We start from the raw sequence: 26,962 nt of genomic DNA, 5'->3' as shown, positions 1-26,962 counted from the left end.
GTTTAACAGTTGTAGCTGGAAAATGAGAGGTCGGATCTGTAGAGAGATCTGTTAGATCAGAATAGTTTATAAAATTTCCGCAATTAGCTCAACCCTTGGTCTGGTGTAGAAGTTAGGACCTCTTGCCAATGTGAATGCACACGATCAGATTGTTTCTTGAAGAAGTGTGAGTAAGAGCAGTGATTTTGGAAATGTAGGAGATGGAAAATCTAGAGCACTTAGGTTGGTGCTTAAAGGGGGTGCTTCAAACTCTGACCAGTCTAGCAGCCCAGTTGTTTAAGTTCTAAGAGTATTTGTCGTTAAAAATAGGAGTGCTTTCTATTTCAGAGACACCAAACTCATTCACTTTTGACCATTAGTGTAGCTGATGTAGGGAGGGGTAGCTGGTAAAATCTTGGAGAGAACAGAGGGAACTGGTGAAATTGTTTGACTTTGGCCATGTTCTTTGAAAGACCGTGTTGACCCTTTCAGTTGTAATAAAAGGAAAAATCAGAACTGAACTGTGCTTCTATTGTATTTGGGTGTTTCACGTCTGGTGAGATGAATTTCATAAAGAAGAAGATAGTTCACCTGAATATTGTGCCAAAATTACGTTCCGGGTTCACAAAGGGCTCGCTTCAGCACCGTGCTGTAGGTAGCCATTTAGTGGGGAGACTTTCTTGTCTCCAGAGCAAGCCTGAAGCTGTAATGCTGCCTTATGGAAAGTTAAGGCTGGTAAGTAATTAAATAAAGGCTGTTTGCATTAGGGTTTTTGGTGAGATTGGTACTCTGGAAGTATTCTGAAAATGTCAGCTAAACATCTGAAATCTGCAGTTAGTGGCAATCAGCAAATGTCATCAGTGTGCGTGATGCTGTGTGAGGCTACCTTTCTGTTTCAGAAGCCTGTTTGCTTAAACAGATCAGGTGATGGTTTAGGCGGTTTTCATTTTTTCCTCGTTAAGGCCTGTGGTTCTCTGAACTTGCTTATTGCTGCAGAGTTCATTGTGGGGATATCTGTGTTCCCTGGGAGATGGTCCTTTGATTTCTTGACCTAACTCATGAGCCCTGTTTATAATGACTTGTTGTTTTCAGAGCAGGGTTGTAGTCGACCACAGCATAGTGTTTTCAAAAGCAATTGAATGCAGTTGACATTCCGTTGGATTTAGATTTCAATGTTTGGATATTTTGAAATGTAGAGGTGGTTCTTTAGGTCTCTCTAATTGAATGGTTGTGCAGCTGTGAGGTGGGTCTGTTTAAAAAATCGATTTTTTTCTAATAGAACGGAAGACTTCATTTTGCCTCACATTACAGCATGCACTCCTGAAGTCATTGTGATACAGATCTAAATTGCTATGAGAAACATTTGAAACGAGGACTTCTTGGTAAAGGGATGTAGCTTTGAAATAAGGCACAACAGCGAGGCTGGAGAATTGTGGCTCCTGCCGGCTCGCTGGCTGCAGGGATGCTGCTGGGACTCGGACAGCTGAGGTGGAGGGCACAGGCTGCTCCATCTCAGTTTGCAAGGTATTAAGAGCATGCAGGTTAATTTAAAAGCTTTTTGAAGTGCCTGAGTGCTACACATTGACAGATTTTCATTAAAAGTAGCGACTGTTTTGGAGAGGATGGACAGACTTTTTGTTTCACTTGCTGGGTTGTGGCAGTAGGGATGAGCGGGCTCTGCAGGCAGGGCCTGGCCGCCAGGGCTCATCCGTGGCCTATGGTGTGGGGCCGTTGGTTGGGTGGCCCTTGGCGAGGTTGGTTGGGTGGCCCTTGGCGAGGTTGGTTGGGTGGCCCTTGGCGAGAGGGACAGTGACGATGAGCTGAACCTCTAGTCTTCAGAAGGGACTCTGCTAAGTAGGGTTTGGGTTTGAAAGTGGCTTTTGGTTTTGTGTGCCAGTAAGGTTTGGAATTTGCTTTGGCTACAGGATTCTGCCGAAGAGGGACTATTTCTGGATGTTTATAATGACATAGGCTTAGTGTTTGCTTCATTTTGTCTTCTGATTTATTGTAGGTAACCCTCTCGCCTACTAACAAATGCTAGTTGCTTGTAGGTCAGTAGTTTGGAGGATAAATGCTGTGGGCCCTGTAGTTGTTGAGTTCTGCTCTAGGGGCGTGCTTTTTTCTCTGATTCCATTCTCAACACTAAATTAAAATGGGTTTTTGAATTTTTACTTTTTAAGAAATTAACCAGTTTCGGCCATTCTTTTAATTGTATCCCATGTATGTATTTCATTTCAGAGGTCGCAGCAGTGGCAAAGGACCACCTCAGCCTACAGTAAGTATATGTTTTTTCCTCACTGGACCACTTCCTAGGTATGAGGAAACAATTTATGTACAGTGAACGCAAGTATCAGCGTAAGAGTAGCAGATACTGGAATATTCTCTCAATTTTTTTCCTTTGGATACCTCGATGAATATTTTAGATTGAGATAAGCTTTGGTAAAGATGAAGCATCTTGCATTCATCTAAGTCTCCTGGGAGGGTGAAGGGGGAGAGGGTTGCTTAAACTTTTGACGACCCTAGTAAAAATCTGCCGCATTTTCTTGCGATTATAGTTGTAGATACAGGTAACATTTAACTTAGGGCAATGCTTTTGAATTAGTTCCTATCTGAAGACTCTGACATTGGCTTCTCCCTTAAACAGATGACAGCAAGACAGCATTTAGTTAAACAAAAATAACAATTTTGTTTGCTATAAAGTAGCTAACCCAGTATTATCAGTAACCTGAATGTGTAGCTTTAGTTACTGTCAAGGCTACATGTTGTTGAAGTATAGGTGTGGCTTGACTTGTAGAACGTAGTTTTGTCAAAGCCAAAGATGTGGATCTCAGTTTAAAGAGTGGATCTTTGAACTGCACTAATCAAATATTTGCTATTTTGTTATTGGCGTGGTTTTCAAGGATGGCTAATTTTGGGGAATGGCGCAGAAGCAGGAAGGTTTGAAAGGGCTACAGTGTACTTGCATAAATGTTTATTGAAGATACCAAGACTCTTCAGTAAAAATAAAGACGCTTTGAGGAAGAGTGGTGAAAAAGGTTACGCGCAAACACTAAACATCATAAAAGTGTTAGTCTTTACGTCCTCTGTACTGAGTGTTGAGCACAGGAGCGTCCTTAAACGTGTTCTTTGGACCAGGAAGGTGGCCAACATGCAGGAGTAAGTGGATTAAGTAGCTGACAGGTTAAAAGGTGTGTTGTTTCTTAAAAAGCTCAAAATACGGTGAGGTCCTTGCATGTTGCAGCATCTCTTGTTTCACAAGCATGAAGTTGACAGGGAGAGATGCCAGATGTTGCAACAAAACACAGACATCCTCACCACTTCATGCGTGCTGATGCGAGCGTGTCAGCTGGCAGCCTGGGTGGTACTTGGTCAGCTCTAGTGTGGAGTCTCGGATTCTGTTACTGCACTGCATTACTTCGGAGTAATTTTATGATGGGTTTTGTAGCTCTTTGGCGTTCCACGATTTGATGACTTTAGCTTCTGTTAATGCATATAATCAGATCTGTTTGATGAAAAGATGTAATTCAGCAGGCCCTGAAAGCACCTTTCTACTTCTACAGCAGTTGAAGTACCTTGTCTTGTTGATGGCTCTTAAACCAGAGCAGGGCTTTTTCATTTAGGAGTCTATGCATATGAGCCTCACCCAACCAGCAGGAAGATTTCCTAATTGAGTGACATTAGGGGCACTCTGGAATGTTTATCTTCTTTGGACGGGTGCTTGGACCTTTAATGATCAGAGAAAAAGGGGTAAGGGTCTCTGGAAATCTCATGTGACCTAAGTTCTGTGCATATTGACCGAGTGAGGTTTCAGACTAACGTTTCTAGGAATTGGTATGTACTGATGAAAGCCTGGATTATTTTTGGTGCACTGGCTTTTTGAATTGTTAGAAATATTTCTCATATATTCACGATATCTTTTCTTATTTTTCAGATTTCTTTCGATGGCATCTATGCAAACATGAGAATGGTTCACATACTTACATCAGTTGTTGTAAGTCTCATATGTGGAAGGAGGGTAAACAGTTTCCTTAGTGACATAGGATTGTTGACTAGTAATAGTAATATAATGGAGTGAATATTAAACTTTAACTGTAGGCATCTTTTGCCAAGATAGAACTTTAAAGAATCACAGTAATAATTATTCTGTATTTTTGGCTTGGAAGGGTTCAAATACAGTTTGCAGAGGTATGGCAAACTTCTTAGGTGCACCGGTCATATTTTGAATTTTCTGTCTTTAGAGAGGTGGTGGATAAATAAAATGGGTCTGTGTGCAGGGAATGGAAGGATTTCTCCCCAGATTTTGAGGGAAGTCTCGAAAAGCCAAAATTAAGTAAGGCAGGCTGTCCCACGTCTGCTAGAGTCCAGGGTAAGCCTTCCTCCACAACAACTTGTTTGTGTGAGTGCATAGCTGGTCAAGAGTCTTGTGACTACCAAATACGCTTCTGTGAGTGTCTTTAAATCCCTTCAGAACAGATTTTGGTACGCACCCAGCGGTTTGCATCTGCAGAACGCAGTGGCGTATTTATAAATGGGCAAATGCTGAAGGAGTAGATTTGACTAAAAACTGAGCTGTGTTTTTACACATTGTACTTACGTGAAAAGTATGTCTTGAAGAAAATCACTCAGATGTTATTTGTCAGGCTGGTAGAAAGCTGTATTTTCATTTTTCTGCATTCTAGGGATCCAAATGTGAAGTACAGGTGAAAAATGGTGGTATATATGAAGGAGTTTTTAAAACCTACAGTCCTAAGGTAATTTTTTTCATTTTGACTCTTTCCTGTTTTAAAAGATCCTAATGCTGAATAATCAATGTTGGATTAAAATTTGAATATTTATTGTGAATTATTTTGACTATTTATGTCTAGGTGTACACATGCAGATTCATTTTTGCAGACTATTAGAAATGTGTGGTTTTTGCAAGTGTGTAAAATTATTGAGTAGCTTATTGTGCATTAAGTTAGTGTATTCTTTTTGTATCTCTATTAGTGTGATTTAGTGCTTGATGCTGCTCATCGGAAGACTGCAGAATCCAGTTTGGGGCCAAAACGTGAAGACATACTAGAGAGTATCTTGTTCAAGTCTTCAGATTTTGTTATGGTGCATTTTAAGGACATGGATACCAATTATGCGAGAAGAGGTATACTTGGTTTTAAAGTTGTCTGTATCTTAGATCATAAGTAAATACTTAGGATCCAAAACCTAAAGTTTAGACTCTTAATTCTTAATGAGTGCAAAATATCCAAATATCCCATTAAAGTCAATGGAAAGAGCGGATGCTCAGCACCTCCTGAAATCAGAAATTTATCAAAATTTAAAAAATAGATTGCAGAACCTTTGTGAGGGTGCACTGCTTTGAGCAGCTCTTTTAGGTGTCTGGAAGGCACATCCTTGGTGGTGTTACAAAACATTTTACATATTTTGTGGGAGGTTGTGGGCTTATTTTGTAAATGTCTTTCTGAGTTAGTCTGTTAAATGTTATATGAGAATCCATGAATATACAAATTCTTTATAAAATGATGACTGTTCAGAGTTGGTGTGTGTATAAAGTCTATATTTAGTTAAGTAACTTTTGTCTCTGAACATGCATTCATATAAATATTCTAAAAATACTACTGCAAATGAAGCTAAAAATTCTTAGCAAATCCACTATTTGTGGTTTTAATTTCTGCTTTACTACATGTAGATCTGTAGCTAAGGCTCTCTGAAATACAGAAAAACCCAGTGAAGTGGCAGGCAAGTGGTCTTAAAATCTTGAAGACGTGGCTTGAAACCGTCAGAATTAAACCATTTTACAGGAAGTCAGGCAGCCTTTGTAGACCATAATTATTTTACTGGAACCTAAGAGGTCCCAAGTCAGACAGCTTTAGTTCCTTTGCAGATTTGGGGGGGGCGGGCAGCAAATCACGAGGGATTTTATGCTTATGTTCCTGACTTGCTGGGCTAAGGAGTAAAAGCAAAGACATTGCTTTCTGTGCCACAGAGTGAAATTACGTATGTGTACATTTTCAGGTTGATCAACAACTGTCGCTGGGAGCTAAGTGGTTGTTGTAACACACATGCTTTATTCCCACGTAGCAGTGACTTAGAGATACTTAGGGACTGGTGGACGTTTAATGAGACCTTTCTCTTTTCACCTTTAGTTTGTACATGCGTGTGTGCTTGCCTGATTTAAAGCTGAAGAATGAGAGGCTTGTTGTTTCAAGGAATTTGTTTTTCCCAGAAGAAGATGCATAATGTCAGAGCAAATGTAGCATTGAAATGCAGATAAGTTCCAGGTTCTGGATGGGACTTGGAATTTAAATTACATGAGAGCTGTTTATAATGGCTCTGCTATGAACATCACTTAAATGTAAATGCAAACTGGGCTCTCCATTAACCAGTCTTTATAGATTTTGAGCAAACAGACGGAATGAAGAATATATTACTACTTCTAGGAGTAATTACTCAATGGAAGTTTTCTAGAAGAAAATAACTGGTTCAGGTTGAACGGTTGCTCAGTTTGCTTTGTTAGGTGCAATGTCTTTGAATCTAAATCTCTTAAGTAGCTGGAGAGGAGAGCCGAAATAAAGCTGTAGAGACTTGGGGCAAGATAAACTGGAAGGCTGCAAAACTTGATAACTCGTAGTGGGTAAATTAATCTGCTTTTCATTTTGTCTTAAAAATGTATTATCTTGAAATGACATTTGAAAGTGTAAGTCAGTCTCCGATCACACCTGAAAATTAGGGCAACGAAGGGCTTTCTGCTTCTTGGGAAATTAAATAAGCAAGGATGCAAGAGAGTGGAAGTGTATGAACATGCATATAGGAACTGCTGGCCTTTTGTTCTTACAAATGAACCCAGATCTGCATGGGACCGAGTCAGATAAGCCTGTGTGATTCACCGTTAAAACTCAGTCTGACCTCTGAGGTGAGGAGATGGTGCTCCTTGCTGTGTTGGTATTGGGAATGGTTACTGCCTGGTGCCCAGAGAAGTTCGACAGTGTTGCACTTACCCAGGAACAAATACTTTTAGATTGCCTAGCCATCAAGGTGTTTTGGCTTTCACAGACAAGTTAGTAGACAGTTGGGACATCTGTGGTGGGAAAGGCAGCTTGCTCTTGCTTTCTTAAAAATGTAGCCAAACAAAAGGGCATTTCACAAGCACTCTGCTGCCCTAGGAGAGGCTTACCTAGGGCAGGGTTTGTCGGGGTCTGCATATGCAGTTTCTCCTACCCCTTAGGAGGCTACTAGACTTCTGAGCAGGCCTTGAAGGAAACTTGATTTCTGCAAAAGATACTTTTGTGTAAATTTTAGTGCATCCTGGTTTCCTGGTTCAGTATAAGTATCTGGAGTTGTATGGATTTTTATTCTGGCATTTGCTTCTCTGCTGAGCTGGAGGACTGTGGGCAAATGGTGCTCCCGACTGTGGGTCTTCGTCTTCTGACCTACCCCCAGACTTGAATAGCAGAGATGTTAGCTGTATTGTCTGCCTGTCTGACTGTGTCCGACAGGAGAGACTGAAAGAGGACTGGAAAAGAGCAGCAGGTGGGGAGAAAGGGAATGGGATGGATGCTCCTGTCAGGAGCGGAAAATACAGTTGTCTCTGAAAGAACCATCTGAGATAGTCTGCCAAGCACCTTTTGTTGCTATCGTACTTGTGCAGCTTTGGAGCGGTGAGCTGGTAATTCATCCTGCAGCTACATCAGTAGTGTGAGTGCAGGGGAGGTGATCACACTGTAAGGCTTGGGATGGGTGAAATCACCCCGTTTGGAAGCAACAGTCTTAGATTTGCTGGTGCCACGCATGACATTGCACCTTTAGGCACACCAATGGAGAAAGTGTAGTGCCTCCCCAGACTGCAGAAATTGGAAGGGTTGAGAGAAAAAAAACCAGTAGGTCTAGGTGGATAGGGATGTTCTAACAGCTTATGTTTAAAAAATAAATCTGTCCCTACTTTCTGGGCCCTTATTTGCAATTCTGTCAGTCTGCATGGACCTTTGTGCTCATGTAGATTCCTGCTAGGCTTCAGAAGGGAGGGAAGGGAGTCGCCGGAGAGTCTCTCGCTGTGGAATTAGGGCTTGCTGCAGTACAGGCAGGCTGATGAATGAAACATCCACTGGAAAACTCAGGTGAAATTGTATTATATCCATCATCCCCCTTGCAGACTACTCTGTCTGCATTTCAAGAGGGACAGGCGCCGTCTTCGGCATGTAGCAATGGAAGTTGACTGCTAAAAATCCACTCTGATGTGCGAGTTGAAATCCTTGGCTGTAGGTTAGCGTGTAACGTCTTTCTGCTTCACCACCTGAGGCAAAGGTGAAGCGCCTGGACCTCGTAGCTGCTGGATTGCTTAGGCTGCGTGACTGAAATAGGGGGGGGTGTTTCTCCTGGGTTCTGCAGGACAAGCTGCTAGCAGTGTTTCCTGTAGTCCGAAACGCTGCGCAGTCGACAGCGCTGGTTTGCGTGGGATTCAAATTTGAGTAAGGCTTCAGAGTTGCCGTTTTGGCTTCTCTTTAAAGACAAGACAATTCAACCTCGTAACTACTGTTAAAGTAAAAGGCTTCTACAACGTTTTCATTGGTTTTTTGGCACAGTTACTGCACTTTGAGAAAAATACTACAAATCCAATGAAAAAAGGCAGAAGAGAATTGTCTATTTAGGTTTTTCCTTGAATTAGCACTGGAAGTGGCATCCTTCCAGAGAAAGTGCTGCAAGGGGAATAGCAGTCGGCATATTATGAACAAAGGAAGGAAATGTTGGCTCTGCAAAGCTGGTGGTAGCTGGTTTTAATGTTTCAAATCAGTCGTGAGTAGTTACAAAACAAATGCGAGTTTACTGTTGAAACCTTTTAAGATGAGACCTCGGTTGACTTTGGGCCACGCTAACCTGGATCGAAGCTTGCAGTGTGCGGCGCGAACACCTTTGGCGCAGAACGCCGATGGGTTTAATTCGTCGCATATTTGTGCTCTTCACCATTAGTAGCTCAAAACATGTTTGTGAAAACAAGCATGTTAAATACTGAAGTTAATTAAACCCGGACTCTTAATTGCTCCGTTCTGGCACTTTTTTCTTTAGCTCATTTAATAGCACATACTTGAAGAATTTGCCCAAGCTGAGTTTTTCTCAGAATGTGTATATTTAATTTGCCTTTACTTGATGTGAATTTCTGTTGCATAGAATTATCCTTGGGATTTTTTTTCCGCTTAGCAGGCTTTAAAACAAGAAGCGAGGTCTTTGATATAGAACTTCTTTGCTTAGGCGATGTCACATTAAGTAGGTACAGAGGCGCTGGGGGATAATTGAGTGCTAAAGCTCGAGCTCTTTGTTTGACCAGTTTTCATTTGATCTTTAACTTGGATTTTACCATGTAGAAAAGGAATTGATTAAAAATTTGGCCGTGTCAAGGTGTCGTGTGAATTGCTTATTCAACAGCTCGGAGATGTGAGGCACCAGGTAGGGGGGAGGCTCAGCCCGTGCAGCCGGTGTCGTGTCTGTTATTACTCTGCCAGTCGGCACTTGTAGCAGCAGTTCATGTTTTAGCTTCTATTTTGTGAATAATCTTAAGAACAGTATTTTTGTTTTGGAAACAATTATTTGTAGAATTTCTTTTTTAGAAATGTTCTCAGTTTAGCTGCTTGTTAATTTTGGTAAAGTCATGTTTGACTTGCCACATTTTTAATCTTGGTGTCCCATGTGCCTGCCTGGCTGTTTGTTCCAGGAAAATAGTGATCTCTGCCTTGAGGTGCCGTTCTGCTGCATTTAAACTTTGCCTGGATGCTCACGAGACCATGTCGTCTGACTAGAAGTCTGCCTTTGTAGCTTGAATTTCTCCTAACTCTGGATTTTCTTTGAGTTGTAGAGGTTAAATTGATGTTGCAGTCTCACTTGTGACTTTCGTTCCGAAGTGAGAGAGAAATGAAGAGCAGTGAGGCTTCCTGTGCCCCGTGATATAATGGATTCTACTGGGAAACTTAGCACTGACTGTTCACATCTTACTCAAATCTGTAGCATTTGTTAGACAGTGGAGTTTCTGTTGTGACTTGGGATTTTTTTTCTCCCAGTTCATCTGTATCATTTAATTTTTAACAGCACTCTGCTGAATGTTCATGTGGCTTCTTAAATAAGAAAATTGGTGGGTTGTGTAGATGAGTCTTGTTAAGCGGGTATTTTATTCACAGTATCTAAAATGGCACAGTTGTCTATGGAGTTTATGTGAAGTAATTTAATAGAAATGAAGGAAGCGCCCTTCTAAAACACAGGAGATTACCTCAATCAGATGCTGTCATCGGTCCTCCTAACTCATATTTATCTAATGTCAGTGGAGAAGAGTTCCCTCTACCCCCAGTGAAGGTAGCGTAGAAGCAAAAGTTCCGGTTCCTTACTGACATAAGCAGCCTCCAAATTGTATTTGGCATAAAATGTCCAATCTGAGAGGATAAAACGTGAAACATTGAATTACTGGTGTTGGGCACAGAAGCAGCACTGCTCTGTCTGGGTTGTGGCAGTGTTAGCTACAGGGTATTGGTGAGGCAGACGCAGAGTTTCCAAATACAAGTGCCTTAGTTTTTCCTCCCTCTTAAATGTGCTCTTTCGTTACTACTTAACTGTGGATTGAGGTAGCACTGTGTTACTCTGTAGTTTCAGATGACATTTAAACATATCTTCTGGGTTTTATAGCATGTTTTAAAAGCTGTTTGTGTGAAGGGAAACTGAGAGACGTCTTCTTTCACGTTGGTGTACCTTAGAAATGTGTAGGCTGGTTGGAGGGTGGTTGGGTGTTTTTTTCTCGTGAAGCAAAATGGGGAAACATGTGGGGCTGTTCATAGGTGGGAACGTTGCTGAAATTTTACTATGGAAATGATCTTTGCAGGGTGGGAGATGTATAATCTGTTTGAATATGTCTGTGTGAGGGACTGAAAGAGTTTAGCTTTTGCCTGATTTCAGCCATATATTGTGAAAAAATCCGCCTGTATTTATATCTGATGTCTTCCAATTTTTTCTCTCTCCATATCTGTTGTAGTTCCTTCAGAAACAGGTAACTTTTTTGGCAGTCACTCTGTCTCTGCATCTTGCCTTTCATAATGCTTTTGTTACCATAATATATAACGGAAACTTAATATCTCTGCTCGCACATTTATGGCACTATAAAACATGCATGCGTAACTTCACAGAATCATTTAGAGTATCTCGCAGTTAGCTGATGACTTCTATTCTCACCCTTGATTTTCACCTATTCTGAACAGTTGAAAATGCAACGATTGAAACTTTGCCTCAGCACGCAGGTGGTGCGATGGTACAACGGCTCTGGTTCGGAACAGGTCGCAAGTAATCCCCGAACGTGCCTGCTAAAGGCATTGCATTTAGCGACGAGCTAAAACATAATCTCACGTGAGAGCGTTAACCTCCAGCTGCGTAGGTCCTGCCACGGCTTTGGGCGGCAGACCGTGACGTCTGGCAACGCGATTGATGCGGGTTTTTGCCATTTCACGTGAGCCCTAACAGTGGTGTGCCTGGTTAGGGGTCTTCCTTTCGTTTGGCTTTCCTTTCTCCTTTTACTGATTCTTTTGTATTTGAAACTGATGTTTAGCTGACAAACTTCTCATATTTTTCATACATCTTCTGTAACATTTTGTTTCATAGATGCTTATTAACGATGCTTAATTGTTTATCCATAGTTCCTTTGGTCTTTGTGTATGAGTTGAGCAAGCATTTCGTGAGATAGTGCAGGGTGTTGTTAGACAGACTAAGCACAGTTAACTTTTATGACGGATCATACCAATATATGTGCAGAACTTGACTATGAAATTGGATGAAACAGGAATAGTAAGCTACATCAGCAGTCTCTAAAAAATTTTTCAGTGATTGTTTGAAAAGTGTAACCTCAGTGGCCAGCTTCCTATGTTGTGAATTCTTTTCATGATGGCTTTAAAGTTCATTTTTCTTAGCAAGATTTCAGATCTTGCCAAAAGTAAATTCTTCCATATTTGGCACTGCCTGGTGATTTGATCTCATCTCTTCTAAAGGTCTGAAATGTTTGCTCCTTCTTTTGTCAGTAGACTGATAATAGGAACTTCTAGACTGAAGGCTTACTTATTTTAGGCTTATTGGTTTTATTTATTTATAAGCTTATAAAAAGCTTGTTTTATTTTTTAAAGTTCCTTCTGTTTAAGTGGTTTAAGAGTTTGCAGACGGCTCTGAGAATTAGTTGCCTACAAATATAAAAGCTTGGCTTCCTCGGTGAATAGCTTTGTACATTTTTTTTCTTCACAGCACTTTTAATATTCTGGTATTGTTTCTTAAGTCTGGTTTGAATGAAACATGAGCAAGTGAAAATAAAAGCTCATTATAATATTTTCTTTTATATATGTTTTTATAATTTTATATAAAGAATAGCAGACCCTTACTGCTTAGTGCACTTAATGGCATATTTATTATGTTGTTGAGAACAAGAGGTAGAGAGTTTCTGAATATTTCTGTGCAATTTGGATAAACTTCTTGAAAAAGCTCTTGCAGGAGTAAGGACATCTCCGTTCATGACACGGTGAACGGCTGCACCAAGCTAATGGATAATTGAGTTACACTGCAAATAAAATGTGTAGTGCAGTGTGAGTAAAAATATGTGTGTGCATGCCGGTGTGTTGAGGAGCAGTAGAAGCAGAAGAAACTCAGGGGTTTGAATGGAAGCTTGTCTTCTGCCCGTTTATTTAGGGAATGGGATTGGGTTGCATTCATGCTTTTTTGATATTTGCTTAGTATGTTAGTGTGCAGTTGTGTGGGCTGTTTGGAAAAGCTTATTATAAAAGTATTGTGTTTTCTGGAGGAATGGGGATCCTCAGATAGTCTTATTTAAAAATTTTTTTTCCTAGCAAAGCCATATATGTAGTTTGTGTGAAATATTTTGAAATAACTGTAAGTAATTACTGCTATTCTTTGATGCCTTGTCTTGTACTTTAAGTTGCAAAAACCCCTAGTAAACAGATATATCAGAAGTTAGTCTGTACTTCCATAGTTATTCTAAGGATGAAGTAGGCACCTTTTTAATGTAGTCCTGTTGAATACGGCAACTGCAGGAAAAGGTGACTGATGTTTCACGTTCCCGTGATTCAGCTGTATCTGGTTGTTCCTCAGATAAACTATTGTGTACGTCTTCCTGTACATAAGCAAACTGATTTCACCCCCATCCCTCCCCACTCCGTTGTAGATGCTTTCACTGATTCAGCCATCAGTGCTAAAGTGAATGGTGAGCACAAGGAAAAGGATCTTGAACCATGGGATGGAGGAGAGACCACCGCTACTGAAGAGCTTGAGGCGTTAGAGACAGATGTTGTAAGTAATCCTTTTTTATCATCTGTGACAGTTTGTAGGAAATAAGCTATTTCTCTGGGCATTCCTGGTAACAATTCCTTAATTTTAGTCTGATAATGAACTTTTGACTAGAGTTTCTGGCCTACGTTGTATGGGGGTATGTTCAGTCTTTGCTAGCAGCTGCCACAGTACTTTTTTACCATTTGAATAAGAATAGCTGGATTTCAGATGCCACTTTTGGCAAATATTGACAAATGGCAGCTGCTGTGGCAAGGGCCGCGTGAGGCTCCTGGACTGGCTGAAAGAGGAGCTTTTATTAAGGACTCCAAATTCAGCAATACACTGAAGTGATTTATGTTTAATCAGAGCATTCCTGTCTGACTATCATTGCATTTGGAAATCATGGCGAAATTGTGCTTAGCTGACTGTCTCTGAGCTAAGATGAAGGAAACTGGTGGAAGTCTGACCCATGACTCAATAAGCACAGATACAATCTCAGTCGATTATGAATCGTTCGATGAAGAGTATGGTCTCAAATGACATTTCTTTATGTATCATAGCAGTCAGCTTTTACTCAACGATGCATTCTTTTTAGTAAGGTATTTGGACTGCAATATGTTAAAGAAAGAAGATAATATTACTGATTAGAGGAGAATCTAGTCATGTTGCTGTGGAGCATATTAACTTTGTCTGGGTAGAACAGTTATCCTGTCAATTTTAGTGTACATATTGTACAGCTGAGATTTATTAGAATAGTTAATACTGTCAGTGCTTTTATAAAACATTCAAAACATTTATCATTGTGCTCGAGTGCTGTAATGGCAATTTTACTAAAGTGCAGCTCAACAGGCATCTTCTGCCTGTGGTGTGTGTGCCTCGGATAATTGCATTAGTAGTGCAGCTGAGAAGTTCCAGCACTTGACACAGTGAGGGACACTTCTCGTGGGCAGAAGTGTCAATCTGCACTTTTTGGAGAAGGAATTCAGGGTATGTATTTCTTGCTAGTCAGTAATCCTCTAGTACAGAGTGGGCATGGCACTTAAAACCATAAAAGCAGCACATACCCCCCAGAGAAAAAAACTGGCTTTTGAAGGTAAAACCTGTGCATCTGATGAACAGAGTTTTCTGAAATAAATTGTGGCTTTAGAAACTTTCCTGTCTGGGCAGTGAATTTGTTGGCCCAGGAGAAAGGGCAAAAGGTTTAACTTCTGCCATCAGCCCGTAGTTTTAAGGGAATGTGTTTCCAGTGTCATTTTGAAAAACAAGCATCATTTTCTTCTAGTCTAATGGATGGGATCCCAATGACATGTTTCGTTACAATGAAGAAAATTATGGTGTAGTATCAACTTATGACAGCAGTTTATCTTCTTATACGTAAGTTCCAAAATATTTTGTTATTAGATTTGTATTTGATGTTCTCCCTGGTTTGACAAACTTCATATTCTGAATATAATTTTATATACTTTCTAAAGTTGTGGAATCGAATAACTGAAAAATGAATAGTGTTTCAGAAACCTTGCCAGCGTTCTGTGAATAGTTAGGTGTAGTAATCATTATATATTCCCTTAAATGGGCACAGTTCATTCCCATTGCAACATTTTCTGAATGTAGGCATGCAATAATGCTTATTTCTTACAAAAACTTTTACGAGTAGGTTGGAAAACACCAATTGTGAAACTGTCTTTACATAGCTGCTATGCCTATAGTTTAACCTAGCAGAGCAGTTTGACTAAATCCTAATTTTACTGAGACAGTTGATCTGGCAGGTACTGGTGTGTTGAAGCGTTGCTGGTCGCCAAGGGGGGGTTGTGTGCTGTGGGTGACTTGTTTAGCAGACTTGTCCAGATCTAAACTCAAGTTTTTGTTACAGTATAATGACAACTTGAATGTAGAAGCAGTGTAAAGCCTTCTCTGGCTACTTTGGCAGCGTGGACTTGTTCCCAGTAGTCTGCAGCTATAACGTTAACTGCAAAACAAACCAACTGCAGATGTGCAGCAGCCACTGTGAAATGTCTTTAGTGTTTTCCCACTCTTTTAAACCCCAAAGCATAAACTTACTTTTGAATGTCAAAGAATTGCAGTGAATATTTTGATTTTTGTGTGTAGAATTGGAGCAGTTGTTTACAGATCTCTGGTTCAACGATTTTATTTTCACTATGTTGTTAAGAGAGACCTGTAACATGGTGATAATCAAAGTGTCTTAATCGGCTTACATTTGAATCCTGGGGAAGCTGCTCTTTCATATACTTCACTGCTCTAAGTACTTTTTGTACTTTTGAACTTTAGTCTTCCATCTTTCTGCTTTATGGATATTAATGGAAACAGATTAAAAACATGAAGGGGGCTTCAAATTGCCAGAGACAAATTCCATTGTTTCCTAGTCAAGCAGCTTGCTTTGCGTATCAGTCTCCTAAACTGGGAAGCTCTTTTCCGGACTCCCCAAGCATGTGATGAGCAGCAGTGTAGCTAAATGCTTATATGTGCAGCTGAAGGACCGTAAAGGATTTATGGTTTGATTATTTTCCCTTCCTGGAGCTAAGCCTTAGCAGGTATAGTTTGTCAAGCTGCATAAAGGTACGTGCTTGTATCTAGCAAGTGCGCTGCATTAGTGTGTTGACCAGCTGCTGTACGTGCTGCTCTCATCGCCGGGGTTCTGAACAACGTCATCTTGCCCATCCCCTTTCTTTCATCTTTAATGGCCTCTTCCCTGTTAGAAAATGTAAAGTCATTCTTTTGCTTGTTTGGGTTGCCATCAGTGCTACTGCATACATCCCTTCATTTTTTTCTTTTTTTGTCAATTTAAATAAATGAGGATGTGTTGGGTGTTCTCCTTTCTTGTCTGTATACTTAGTACAGGGTAAGCAAGGCCCGTGACTTCAGGTTTGTATGCATTGTGTTCATGCATATCTTGTTTGAGCCAAAGCTTTACGCTGACGGGTAAGGTTTTTCTTTAATATTCTTGCAGTTACCATTGATAAGGCCAGTAGATGTTCTGGCTGGCCAGAAATGTGTGTGTGGGGAAAAGCTTGTGATGCAGTAGCTGAGTGCTGGCTTGGAATTTGGCAAAGCCACTTGTTTTCCTAGTTCTGCCACCAACACTTGAGTAATCTGGCATATATTGTTTCATACTTGGCTTGTATCTCCACCTACTTTCTTTGGTCTTCATTTTTGTATTATTCAGAATATGTGCAGTAGTGATTATACAGTGCCCAGCGTAGCATGGTCCCCAGGCTCAACTGTGATCTGCATTTTTATGTAGTTTATTCTCAAGTAAGGTTGTGTGTAACAACTTTTGGAAATCAAAATTAGAATCAAAGACAAAGCACAAAGTTATTTCATAAAACCTGATACTTTAACAAAAATCAGAGCAGGTATAAACCAAAAACCTGGGCGGACAGCAGGAAGTGCAGGGTATGATGTCCATCTCCAGTTGGCCATTTCAGTATTTCATTGCTCATGTATTATATTCCTACTTGGAGTTTACTGAGGGAGCTATGTATGCTTTTTTGCAATCTGGTATTGCCTAATATAGATACACAGGATGAATGGTTTTGAGGTCCTAGGACATGGCAAGTGAGTCATGGGTTCTGGTCCTGTGCTCTAATGTGTTGCATTCCTCTTTTCTGCAGTTACTCATAACAGGAAGAGGTGAAATTCTATGGCTGGAATTATCGAAGGATTAAGCATGTAACTCTTTAAATTGAGTAGGATTGGGGACTCTTGTATATATTGGGAATGTGTAAATAGCTAAAGAAAATAAAATTTGGCCTCGTATGGTAGCTTCCTATCTAAACAACAGACTAAGGCTTTTTGTTACTGATGTACTCGACCATGTTCAAAGCTGGAGCCTTTGCATAGCTTCGGGGCCTGGGGATTTTGCAAGTCTTATGGAAAAGCTCTGCACCCTGACCTCAGCTCTCTAGGCAGGTAAATGACACTGAATTTGCACATAATATCAAACCGGTCCAGGAATATTGGCATACTTACACTAAAAAAGACAGCAAGTCTACTGGTTTAAAAGCAATTTATTTTTTTTTTTTACTCTGACTTGGTTAGAATTAACGCCATGTAATTTTTGTAGCTTCTTTGTGCTTTTGAGTGCATTTCAGAGATTCTTTTCCTTTCCATTGTCTTTTAGGGTGCCATTAGAAAGAGATAATTCAGAGGAGTTTTTGAAACGGGAAGCCAGAGCAACTCAATTAGCAGAGGAAATTGAATCAAGTGCCCAATACAAAGCTCGGGTTGCCTTGGAAAATGATGAAAGGACAGAAGAAGAAAAATACACTGCTGTTCAGAGAAATGCTAATGAACGAGAAGGACATGGTGTGAACACTAGGTACTTGCATACACTATGAATAGTATTTTTTTATTTAAATGATGTACATATTTTGGTACAATAGCAATTTACTCATGGAAACTGTGCTTTTTCAGCAGGGCTGATCAGCTTAGGAACCTTGTGTAAATAATCATGTGGTGTTCTTGGCACTCCTGCTAGCTTGTGCTCCTCTCCCTGTGTTATCTCTGTAGTGAAACAGACTTCCCTGTTCTGATATGTCACTGTGGTCAGTTCGTACCAAATTACAGGAAAGGGCAGTGGTTTCACTGTGTCGTGGAGAATTTCAGGCATCAGTGTCTGTAGGCTTGTAGAAAGTGGGCTGTGTAGTATCAAAAGACAATTCGTGAGGTGAGTGTTAGGTCAACATCTGATATTGTTTAGAATTTTCCTTTGGCTTGACTTGAGAAAGATAGACAATATCAGCAGAGCACTTGGTCAGGTACTTTTCGTTGTCTTTCCATTCTGTCTTAACATTGATAGAAATGTGTTGTGTTTCAGAGAAAATAAATACATTCCACCTGGACAGAGGAACAGAGATGTGATGTCCTGGGGAAGTGGAAGACAAAACTCACCGAGGATGGGCCAGTCTGGATCAGGCCCACCAATTTCAAGGTCTGGATCCCATACTTCAGAATTCAGTCCTAACTCTGGAGCAGATCAAAGAGTAGTTAACGGAGGCAAGTATCTGAAGTCTAAACGAATGTCCCTTATAAAATTGCAGCATCTAATTATGTTGAAACTGCATATGATGTGGTCTTAGGATATGTGTTTCATAAGCTAGGGTAGCATTCATCATTTAAGACAGAGGTGGTGATTTTGATTTGGGTTTAACTTACTCGTAATGGAACATGCATTTGACTGCACCACGTGTAGCTTTGTGGAGCAGAAATGTCACTTGTTTTGCTTCTCAGACACCTTTGTCTTGGATGATGGTGCAGTATGTGGTTTTAAAGATGAAAAATTGCTTTGTGTATTGCTGCTGCTGAGCTCTGTGTGGAGGAGTGGCAGTGCTGACACCTAGTGAAAGGGAGGTGGCAGCCGAGGAAGCATCGCTCTTCTTCCTCTCTGGTGCACGGATCAATTCTGTTTCCCGTGAAAAAGAATAAAGCAACTTGCTGACCTTACGATGATGTGGCGAGAAAAAATCATGGTTGGTAAAGTGAGAGAAGTGTTAGGGGAAAAGGAATCAAAAGCTGTCTCTCCACATAGCTATTTGAGGATTTTCTGCCATACACATGGGTAACATTTATAAACAGACGTCACTAGGCACTGTGTAGCTGGAATTGGTGTTTCATAAACCAAACACCAGTTTTGAGATGGATTTCAGCAGTAGCCTATCTTGAGGCATTATTTTTATAAGTTAAAAATGCTGTTCTATAAGATCGCTGTGAATAAATGAGAAATGTATAATACTCCAGTGTCTCTATCTGGAGAGGAAGTCTGAGAAACATCTAAAGGTAAGTGAGACTTCCTTCTCAAATCCAGTGTCATCTATATAAAGGATGGACAACCGAGTCTTGCCCAAGCAATGCTAGCCTTGAAATTTGTCTGTAGTATTTGTGGTTTCTGTCATCCTATTACTGTGCTGAATGAACATCATCATATACCTAAAATATTCGGAATGGCTTGTGAATTCAAGTTCTGTGTTTTGGAAACAATGATCCCTGTATCCTAGATTAAAATACTACCCTAATACTTCAAATAACTGATAAAGGCATAAATGTCAGGATTCAGACACTGAACACCGCTGTTTTTTGTAAAGAAACAGTTCCTAGAGTTGATAACTGCTCGTCATTTGGTTGGCAAGTAGCAGTTTGTATAGTCAATACTATGTGTGATCCGCTGTTTGAGAACCTCTGGTAGCTGTTTCAGGACCTTGTCAAGTGGTGCATACTGTAGAACATATGTATGATAGGCTAACAGATCAAACTTTACTGTCTATTCCTTAGTAGTATTTGTAGATCCTAATTAACCCTTTGGGGAGTTTGTGACATTCAGATGTTAAATTTGACCTGAAGCGGAGGAAATATCCTTGCAGAGCCTATTTTATCAGTTGCAGAAACAAACGAATCTATCCCCAAAGGGTTAAACATGAAAAATCATTTTGTCATATTTTACTTTTTTTTTTCTGTTGACCTTTTTCCCCATAATTTTTCTTTAGTTTTTATACTTTCCTTCATATCATTTGTTCTGTCAGGTGTTCCCTGGCCATCGCCTTGCCCATCTCCTTCCTCTCGCCCACCTTCTCGCTACCAGTCAGGTCCCAACTCTCTTCCACCTCGGGCAGCCACCCCTACACGGCCGCCCTCCAGGCCCCCCTCGCGGCCCTCCAGGCCCCCGTCTCACCCCTCTGCTCATGGTTCTCCAGCTCCTGTCTCTACTATGCCTAAACGCATGTCTTCAGAAGGTACAATACCACAATTTGTTCATGTTTTTGTTTGTCTTTGTTTAACTCCTTTGTGAGTTTAATTACAAAATTGTTTTTCCTCTTCATTACTTAACCTATAATTTGTGTTTAACTTTAGTTTATCAGACTATTTCTATTAACCTTTTTATTTGAAGAACTTTACAAAAACAAAATAAAGCTGTGAAATTTCCCAAGTTGGTATGAAATAAACGCAGCTTTGTAAACGCTGCTCAGTGTCTTAACTTCACCAACAGCAACATGCAGGAGTTGATAACTTTAGAGGGCACTTTTAGGAATACAGATTTATATAAAATATCAAATATCTTAATACAATTGTTCCACAAAAAGCAGTTTCAAATTTAACTAAGTCAATTAATTACCTTTTGTAAAAAAATTACAACAATAATAGTAGTAATAAAAAATTTTAAAATGCTGTATTCAGAGAAGTGCACTGTGGAATGGGACAGGACAAGCTGCTTCAAAGACGAATCTGTAGAAGACTTTAGATCTGTGTGCATTGAGGCAGAACAGTAAGTCAGCTCCCTGGCAGTCAATAATATGCAGAGAAAGGTTAACCCATGAGTCTTCGGGAGCTGTACGCAGAAGTATCTGAACTAAATTTTGTTTTTCCTCTGAGGGTACAGTAAGGAACATGTTTTAAGCTTTTATTTAAGTGCACTTAAAAACTAGCCTGCACAGCACAGTCTAGCAAGCCTGGAAAAATGCAAACTGGTTATACTGAACTCGCTGGAAACTTTCAGTCTCTGCTGTAACTGGCTCCAGTGGAGCCGCAGAAGAGGTAACAGTCGTCCCGCCAGTTGAATCGGTAGCAGTGTTCTGCAGCGTGCCTGATAAATGCCCACGATGATCCACGACCAGAGTGTGGATGGTGGTAGGCATGTCTGTACAGCATGCTGCTGTCGATTTATCAATGTGAGCTTTTTTGTGTAGCAAGATACTGAGAATCCACATGCAAATTCAGGGTTTTTTTTTAGCTGCGGCGATTGATTTGTCAGGCATGCAGTGAACTGCTGCAACATTTAATTTCTACTACTGGAAGAGGATTGCTGGAAAGTGTGTATTCTTTAAAATACTTGCCTGTGTGTAAGTTGGATTGAAGTGTACTTTAGATTCATGGTTAAAATGGAGATTTATGTAACCAGAGGAGGGTACTTGGTGTGTTAGAACCTTACCTGAAACCAGAAAGCTGCTACCTGAACTTTACTCCATTATTGACCTACATTAAACATGAACTGTGGTCACCCAGATTGTCTTCTGTTCATACACAGTTTTTCCTTTTGAAGTATCAACGTTTGAGTCATCTTGTAAAGAAAACATCTGTTAGGATGTAGAAACTATTGCTGCTTAGACTTGAGCGTAACTACTCTGTGGCAACTGTATAAGCTGTTCAGAATGACTGTATTCACTTACGATGTTAGCTTCTGGCGTTAAACATGCATGACTTGAACCTTGGGATAACAATAACTTGTTTAGTTGCAGTTTTGCTGACTTGTAAATGAATTGTGACCTACTGCGGGCAATTTAGCCTCTGTGCAGAATGCTCTGCTGAAATTCCCCAAGAGCATTGGTCAGCCAGTGGTGACTACTCTGTAAATAAATGTTTGGTATCACTGACCACTTGACAAAAGCGATGGAAATTTTTTTCTTTTCTGGAAAATGTTTGATAGCCTGGAGCTGTGCGTGTCCAGAGGGGGCTGGACCACTAACCTTTTTGGCTTCTCTTGCAGTAAGCAATTTTGGACACTTGGATTCAGATATTTTAAATCCAGGACTCGCATACCTGTTTCAATTCTGATAAAGCTTATAATTACCAATGAACGTGAGCTGTCATAGCAAGGCGATGAGTGTGTTGGTAGTCTGGCTGGACCAATGGCTTGGCCTTTTTAGTCTCGTGGATCCCCGGTTCTAGTCGATGTCAGTGTAAACTGCTTGATTGTTATTACTGCATTACTGAGTTACTAGATTAAATCCAGTTTTAAAAACAGATGGTATGTTTGGGTACTCTTAGTGCTGGACGTTACGTACTTATTGTGTGGGGTTGTCTTCTTTTTCTCAGGGCCTCCACGGATGTCTCCTAAGGCACAACGGCACCCTCGAGGTCACAGAGTCTCTACTGGTAGGGGTACAATTTCAAGTGGCTTAGAATTTGTATCTCATAATGCACCAGGGGAAGCATCTACTACTGCAGTGGCCCGAGGCAGCCCTTCAGGTGGGACGTGGTCATCAGTTGTCAGTGGGGGTAGGTAAAGCTTGGCTTATTGCAGATGGCTTGCCAGGGGCACTTAGTGTGTGAATGCTGAGCAGAATACTGCCTTGCTAGACAATTCAGGCTCTGAATAAACACTGGGCTTCTACATAGCTTGCTTAGGTGAAGTGGGAGAAGGATGTTCCCAGCTAGCTTAGTAAAATAGTCGGTGAGTCGGTCGTTCCAGTGCAGTGTTGTCTTAGCTGCAGACGGGTTAAGTCAGACGGTGTATGAAGAGAAAGGAAGGAAAAATGTGAGAATTAGTTGTTGAAAAAAGTAATATTCAGGAAGGTTATTGAAAAGAAGAAAAGTTATATGCGTTCCATTGCATCACTGAATTTGGTTAATGGCAGCGTAACTGGGTTGTGGCTTACAAATGAAAGGAGGTGTTTGAATAGAGGAAGGTTGGTGTCAGAAGATGAAATGATATTGAAGTTGTTGGATATATTTTTCGTTTTAAAATGGTGCAGGTTGTAAGTGGTCACTTTGTGTTTGTCTGAGTACTGTAGTAGCAGATATAGTCGGTGTCTCTTTTTTGAGTCACTCAACATCTTTTTTTTAATACTTGACTTCATATTTAAAGCTCAGTCTGGTGACACAGGCCCTACTAGTTTTGAGCTTTTATAGTTGGGACGGTGTTCTAGCAAGCTGTCAGCAGCTGGGTGCGTTCTGGAATTGAAGGGCGAGTGAGCGACAGTTTGGAGTCTGATGCATTTTAGCAGTGCTGGAATTCTGGAGTGCAATGGGAATGCATTTTTCAGAAAGAAAGTATCAATTAGACCCCCGTAGACCTGTTGCCTTGTGGAATAGATTTAAACTCTTCTATTCTGGCATTAACTCTGATTCATCTTCCCTCCCCACCCCTCCCACTTTATATATAATTAACATGCAAGTAGGGCTGTTAAACGACTTACCTCTCTTTCTCCTTGCTCACTTGAAGTTTATATGTGATGTAAAGCAAGTAACTAGCCACAGTGGGATGAGTAGGAAGCAGGAGGTACAACTTACCCTTTAAAGAATATACAACTTTCCTTGCTGCTTTAACACAGGGGCAAAAATATACCTCAAATAATCTTCTTTCAATAGGATATGTGGGGTTTTTTCCAGCTGGCAAACCTCCAAAAGAGGACGCTGTAAAACGGATGTGTTTTTTCAGCCCTTTTAAAAATGTTTTACATCTGTTTGTGTGGAGACTTGACCACCTTTTCTGTTCTGCCTGAAACAGTGTTAATGTGAGCTGTTGTAGTTGTACTACTGGGGGGCTGGGGAGCATATTGCAGTTTCATGGTGGGGCTGCAGGGCAGTGATACGTATTAGGGGACAATCTGTAGAAAAATCACACCACTTATCTGAAATGCTGCATTGTAAAGAACTAGGAGATGTACCTGAAAGGTAAACAGGTTTTCAATTATTATATAATGTTCCACCAAGTATTTGAAAGCATGTTTTGAGTCATTTTAAAAATAAGCAAACTGCTGAGCAGAGGAGGAAACTTATCCTATAACTGTTTTTTCCTGTTTGTTTCTAGTTCCGAGATTATCCCCTAAAACACACAGGCCTAGGTCTCCAAGGCAGAGCAGCACTCCCACGGGGCCGGCTCTGCCTTCTCCTCAGCCTGGTACTATTCCCACTGAATCTGTTGCCATGCCTGTTCCAGCTGCCTCTCCTACACCTGCCAGCCCTGCATCCAACAGAGCAGTTACCCCTTCCAGCGAAGGTAAGTTGCCCTCACTAGCTTGCAGATGCTCCCTTTCACTAATCACCGGCAATGGATACGCCTAGAGAAGAGCAAAGCTGCTTTCTAAATGATGGGAAAACAACTGATGCATTGAATTTTACTGTATAGTGAGTTTCCCTTTGCTCATGGTGCTAGCTTTAAACCAAGGGTGGAGAGAGGCTTTTTGATAAGTCTGTATGCTTAATTTTTTCTGCCCTGTAAGTGGTGTAGGCTTACAGGTGTTTGTCTTAATTGAGGATTTTTTTTCAAACTTGAGTTCGTGGCTGTTTTCTAATTTAAAGAAACATAGGCCACGGCTTTCAAAGGATATTTTGAGCATAGTGAAGGGAAGGGAAAAAAAGAAAATGCAAGAGCACAGTCAAATGTTTAGAAATTCTCAAATCTTTGTAGCATTCTGTGCGAAGAGCTTGGACTATTGAAAATCATTTTCTCTCAGTTTGTGGGTTTTTTTCCAGCCTAGTTAAGGTTCTGTGTATGATGGGAGGGATGTGTTTGACTGGGACTTCTCCATTTGACGTGCAGACAGTAGGATGGGCAGGGGGTGAGGATAACCCTCCAGGCCCTCACTAGGTAGCAGAAAATCTGTAACTTAGGGTTTTTCTTTAGCTAAGCATGGTTAAATCTCTCTTCTGTTTCTATCTTGCCATCTCTCTCTGGTCAGTTTGAGTTGTGTGTAAGAGAATAACTTCAGCAATTTCTTTTCTAGCTAAAGATACTAGGCTTCAGGACCAGAGGCAAACTTCTGCAGCTGGAAACAAGGAGAATATAAAGCCAAGTGAGACTTCTCCTAGTTTTCCTAAACCTGAAAACAAAGGTTTGTAGCAAAAGCTTTCATATATACTTGAGTAATGTAGGAATTCCAAGCACTAAACCTGCTAAATTGACTGCTGTAGTTAGCATTTTAACGAAGGCTTGGAGGCAGTCTGGGTTGGGTATTCTACAGCAAACATCTGGTCTTGCGGTTGTGGAGGGGCAGGGCTGCAATTTCAGATGTTGTTCTTGACTCGTTTCATCACCACAAAGCGCAGAGGTGCTCGTGTGGATGGTGTGATTTCTTTTCCCTTGGCTTTTTTTTTCTTTTTTCTTGGCTTTTTTCCCCGCCTTCTTTCTTTTTCCTGCTCACATAGCTGTCTTTTAGCTGCCTTTGGATTGAATGAGTGTTTCGACTTAGAGCTGTGCTCACAGTACTTCTGAGCATCGTGGTCAGCATCGTTTTTTGTAACTGTGCTCCTTCCTGTTACGCCTTAAATTTGGCTTTCTTCTGCAGCATTGTTCATTCAGTACTTAAAAAAATATTTTCATGTTGTTGAACTTAGAATAATGTAATCATTTCGGGTGGAGGAGACCTTTAAGATCATAGAGTCCAATCGTAAACCTAGCCTTGATCATGGTTTTCACCTTCACTTGCTGTGTCTTGAACCGCTGCCGTGTGATGTTTTGAGGGTTTGGTTGCATGGTTCTTTGTGTTCAGCTGAGTTCCGCAGTCGCTGCACCTCAGGGCTTCTGTCTTGGTGCGAGGCGCTAGAACTATAGATATGTCCGTTACGTAATGCCATGGTTTCACAGAGTGTTTGTGTGTGCTCATACACATAGGTCAGAGAACTATACCAAATTACAGATGAAATTATATCAGTGTATTTCTTAGGTATGCAAACATTACGTTTTTTGCAAACTTCGTAATGTATAGCGATTGTGTATAAAACTTGTATTAGAAATGCTTGGACAATGTTGGTCTTATATTTGGCAGGTGTCTCTCCAGTTGTTTCAGAACATAGAAAACAGATTGATGATTTAAAGAAATTTAAGAATGACTTTAGGGTAAGTTTCTCTGTATGTTAACTTAATGGTATCATAGTTCTCATGTGCATCCAGATGGTTTTAATGAATTGAACACGCTGCAGGAGTTAAAAGGAAAACAGGTCCTTGCTACTCATGCTTAATTTATGAAAATAGCCATAAGAATTCATGCTAGCTATTATAAAATCAATGCTGTCTCTTGCTGGTACAATTGCCTAATGCATGTAAATGTGCAGATTGACTGGACACTGAAAATAGTCCCTGAAACTTGTTTGATCGTTAGGTACAAATAATTACCACATTCACGCTCCGTATGGAAGAGCTGTTTCAAAATTAACGAAAGGGTTTTGCTGAGGAAAACTGAAGATGAATTCATATTACTTATTTCCTGGTTATAATGGTTTATTAAATCAGGTTAGCTTTTCAAGTGTTACTGTTAAATCACACAGGGGGATGAGTTGAGAGGGTTGTCTTAAGCTTTCCTGTCACTTCCTAATCAACGTATAGGTCAGCTGAGTCGCTGAATAGCTTCTTTCACAGTGTAGGCTTAAAACATTGCCAGCGTTCACAGATTTCTTTTCTATTAGAAGTGGAAATGTGTGTTTAAAAGGTACTTTCCAGATGATTGAGGCCTATGGGACTGTATTTTACTCTGTGTGTGTGTGATAGCATTAGATTGTCTCTCCCTTGTTCTGTTTTAATGAATACATTCCTTGGGTTTTTTTCAGTTACAGTCGAGTTCCTCTTCAGATGCAGTGGATCAGCTGCTAAACAAAACCCGAGAAGGTGAAAAATCAAGAGATGTAGTTAAAGAAAAGACAGAGTCAACCCCTAAAGAATCTATCATAGAAACTGGCAGTACTACTAACTCTAATGGTGGCAGTAGCAAACCTAATAGTCCAAGTATTTCTCCTTCAATAAGTAATAGTTCTGAGCAAAAGCGAGGGCCTGAGGTAACTTCACAAGGTGTACAGACATCTGGGCCTGGAAGTAAACAAGATAAAGAGGATAAAGAGGAGAAGAAAGATACTTCTGAGTGAGTAATTAATGCCTTTTAGAATAAGCACATCTGTTATTAGCATTTAGTCATTTGTAGAAAAAAATCTGTTATGAATGTGTAGTAACTTACAGTTTATATGGTCAATAGAAGTTCTC

The 26,962-nt window shown here is 40.5% G+C and overlaps 1 protein-coding gene across 9 annotated transcripts in view; it reads left to right on the top strand.

Moving 5' to 3' along the window:
* The window catches only part of ATXN2 (ataxin 2), a 52,392-nt gene that overhangs the window by 4,978 nt on the left and 20,452 nt on the right, over nt 1–26,962 (top strand). For 6 of the 9 annotated variants that reach the window (XM_075435054.1, XM_075435052.1, XM_075435051.1 and 3 more), the window contains exons 2-15: nt 2,218–2,254; nt 3,911–3,970; nt 4,659–4,730; nt 4,966–5,116; nt 13,160–13,284; nt 14,546–14,637; nt 17,402–17,599; nt 18,098–18,276; nt 19,797–20,006; nt 22,084–22,266; nt 23,801–23,989; nt 24,717–24,824; nt 25,758–25,828; nt 26,536–26,843. In XM_075435054.1, coding sequence (XP_075291169.1) covers nt 2,218–2,254; nt 3,911–3,970; nt 4,659–4,730; nt 4,966–5,116; nt 13,160–13,284; nt 14,546–14,637; nt 17,402–17,599; nt 18,098–18,276; nt 19,797–20,006; nt 22,084–22,266; nt 23,801–23,989; nt 24,717–24,824; nt 25,758–25,828; nt 26,536–26,843 — 1,983 coding nt within the window. The remainder of the gene's footprint in view (nt 1–2,217; nt 2,255–3,910; nt 3,971–4,658; nt 4,731–4,965; nt 5,117–13,159; nt 13,285–14,545; nt 14,638–17,401; nt 17,600–18,097; nt 18,277–19,796; nt 20,007–22,083; nt 22,267–23,800; nt 23,990–24,716; nt 24,825–25,757; nt 25,829–26,535; nt 26,844–26,962) is intronic. The other 3 variants (XM_075435055.1, XM_075435057.1, XM_075435056.1) reach the window with 3 other exon arrangements.

The sequence above is a fragment of the Opisthocomus hoazin genome, chromosome 13, assembly GCF_030867145.1.
Source record: "Opisthocomus hoazin isolate bOpiHoa1 chromosome 13, bOpiHoa1.hap1, whole genome shotgun sequence".
NCBI classification, from domain to species: Eukaryota; Metazoa; Chordata; class Aves; order Opisthocomiformes; family Opisthocomidae; genus Opisthocomus; species Opisthocomus hoazin.
The sequence above is the reverse complement of the archived record's forward strand: the minus strand, read 5'-3'. Positions and strand labels throughout refer to the sequence as shown.